At 39.8% G+C, this 2,230-nt stretch overlaps 1 protein-coding gene across 1 annotated transcript; it reads right to left on the bottom strand.

Annotated features, from left to right (window-relative positions):
* Positions 1-597: 597 nt before the first annotated feature.
* On the bottom strand, positions 598-1,449 carry LOC111911987 (2S seed storage protein). The gene has a single exon (XM_023907753.1). It carries the CDS (start codon positions 1,447-1,449, stop codon positions 598-600), a length of 852 nt encoding a protein of 283 aa, XP_023763521.1.
* Between the last annotated feature and the right edge of the window lie 781 nt (positions 1,450-2,230).

Genomic DNA, 2,230 nt, shown 5'->3' with positions numbered 1-2,230 from the left:
CTAGTAGTGGTATATATTGATTAGCTGTGCGATTATGTTTTCTGATAATGCAGGAGTTAGTTACAAATATAATTCTCTCGTTGCCGAGTTAATACAATCAGATCAATGAGTTCATTCTGAAATTTAATATGAATAATCTACAAGGCCTACAACGGAATTTCATGGCGCATGCTAAAGACCTGAGACCTCTATCTATGAGTCCAATATGGCCATATATAAGTTGTCCAGCTCAGCCACAACTGAGATTACCCAAAAGACTATATCCAAATTAATGTGGTAAACACCAAATAAATTAAGACGGTCAAATCCATTTTCTTTCTATAAATAACAATATTTAACCCAAATATATAATGGAAATTTTGTGTTATAATTAAGTTGGTTATAAATGTTTCTCTATCTTCATGGAATAAAAGACGCAGCCATCATTTTATTTATTCATAAAAAAGATGAAAGAGCGATTACATGAGATTTATAGATACTCATCTCTCCATGAGCCTACTTATTTTTGCAACTACTCCCATCTCAAAATTCAAAACCGTAAAACCTGATTAGAGATGCGAATGACATTTATTCCTGGATCATTAATTAATCTCCACCTTAGAACATGGTAGATGGGATTCGGCATTGCTGCACTTCTAGTTTGCATTGGTTGGGCAGACTTTGAACAATCTGCTGCAAGTCTTGGGTCTGAGGCTGTCCACCACGTCGGCTACGTTGTTGGCTCCCTTGTTGCTGCTGCCTCTGGGCTTGCCTGTACACCTCCTGCATGGCCTCGCACTGGCATTCTTCCTCCACGTTCTGAAGCTCATTGCAGCATTGTTCGAGACCTTGTGGCTGTTGACCTTGCCTGCTGACGCTCATCAGAAGGGTTGCATAGGAACCCATTTGTCGTTGGATGAAGTTTTGGCACTGGTTGAATTGTCGGCTTCGGATGTGCTCACACTGCTGTTGCGAGCCACGGCGGCTGTAGGTGGTGTCCTCGGTGATAGTGGTGAAGGTGGTGATTGAGATTTTTCCGACTTGGCATTGTCTAGTTTGGAGTTTGCATTGGTTAGGAAGGTTCTGAGCCTTCTGCATCATTTGTCTGATCTGCTTGGAACCGAAGCTTCCGCCTTGTTGTCCCTGTTGTTGTTGTTGCATCTTCTGGGCTTCCCGGAATGCTTCCTTCACAGCCTCACACTGGCACTGCTCGTCGACGAATTGGAGCTCTTGGCAGCACAACTGGAGGCCGCCCTGTTTCTGACTCCGGTCGTCTTCTTCATACAAACTCTGGCCCTGCGCGAGATACCTCTGGCACTGATTCAATCTTTGACCCTGGAGCTGTCGGCTGCACTGCTGCTTCGAGAATGTGCTTTCCTCCTCGATGGTGGTGGTGATGATGGTGCTGTGGGCGGAAGCAAAGGCTACAAGGGCTGTGAAAGCAAGTGCTAGTGCTATGAGCTTTGCCATTGTGGGATGGTTGTGAATCGATGGTTGTGGTGGTGGGTATTTATGGTACATGTGGCTGCACACGTGGAGAGCTGGTTGTAATAGGTGGCGAAGTTGAATACTGTCGAGCAACACGTACGAGTTTTCACATCTCAAATGTAACAAGTGGAAGTGCTTTTTTGAAAGTTTTTATACTAGGTACGTGTCTATTCTGTTAGATGGATTTGGAATAATATATAATTGATTTTTAGAGTTAATGGTTGAAATGCTTCTTGTCTAGCTACCTTTACTTAATTAATTACACGTTAATTTGCTTCACTCTGTTTCACCTGGAACCGGTCCGTCATGTGAACCGGTAAAAAACCGTGAATTTAATATATATATATATATATATATATATATATATATATATATATATATATATATATATATATATTTTGTATTTTTTGTATAATTAAAACTAATAATAATATAATGATGTCATCATCTGGTTTTTCTGATTTTTGAGACCAGTCCGACTGGTTGGACTGGTTGAACCATCAAACTGGTAAAACGACCGATTCGATCTTCGTTCCAATTTTCAAAACTTTACTCATTCTTCGGAGATAGACAACTTTTATTTTTTTATATATAATTGTATCCACAGTTTTAAGAATAATTTAATATTTGGTACCATTAATTTACCAAAACTTTTATCCATAACCATATAGTTTTCTAGCACTAGGTGTGTTGCAGTATCACTAGATTCGATGTAATCTAGGCAGTGTTCTAAAAAATTAAGGATGTCAATTTATGATTCAAC

This window comes from Lactuca sativa, chromosome 7, assembly GCF_002870075.4.
Source record: "Lactuca sativa cultivar Salinas chromosome 7, Lsat_Salinas_v11, whole genome shotgun sequence".
NCBI lineage: Eukaryota > Viridiplantae > Streptophyta > Magnoliopsida > Asterales > Asteraceae > Lactuca > Lactuca sativa.
The sequence above is the reverse complement of the archived record's forward strand: the minus strand, read 5'-3'. Positions and strand labels throughout refer to the sequence as shown.

What these genes read in the sequence shown, in the direction of transcription:
- LOC111911987 (XM_023907753.1), bottom strand. Translation starts at nt 1,449, where the DNA reads ATGGCAAAGCTCATAGCACTAGCACTTGCTTTCACAGCCCTTGTAGCC.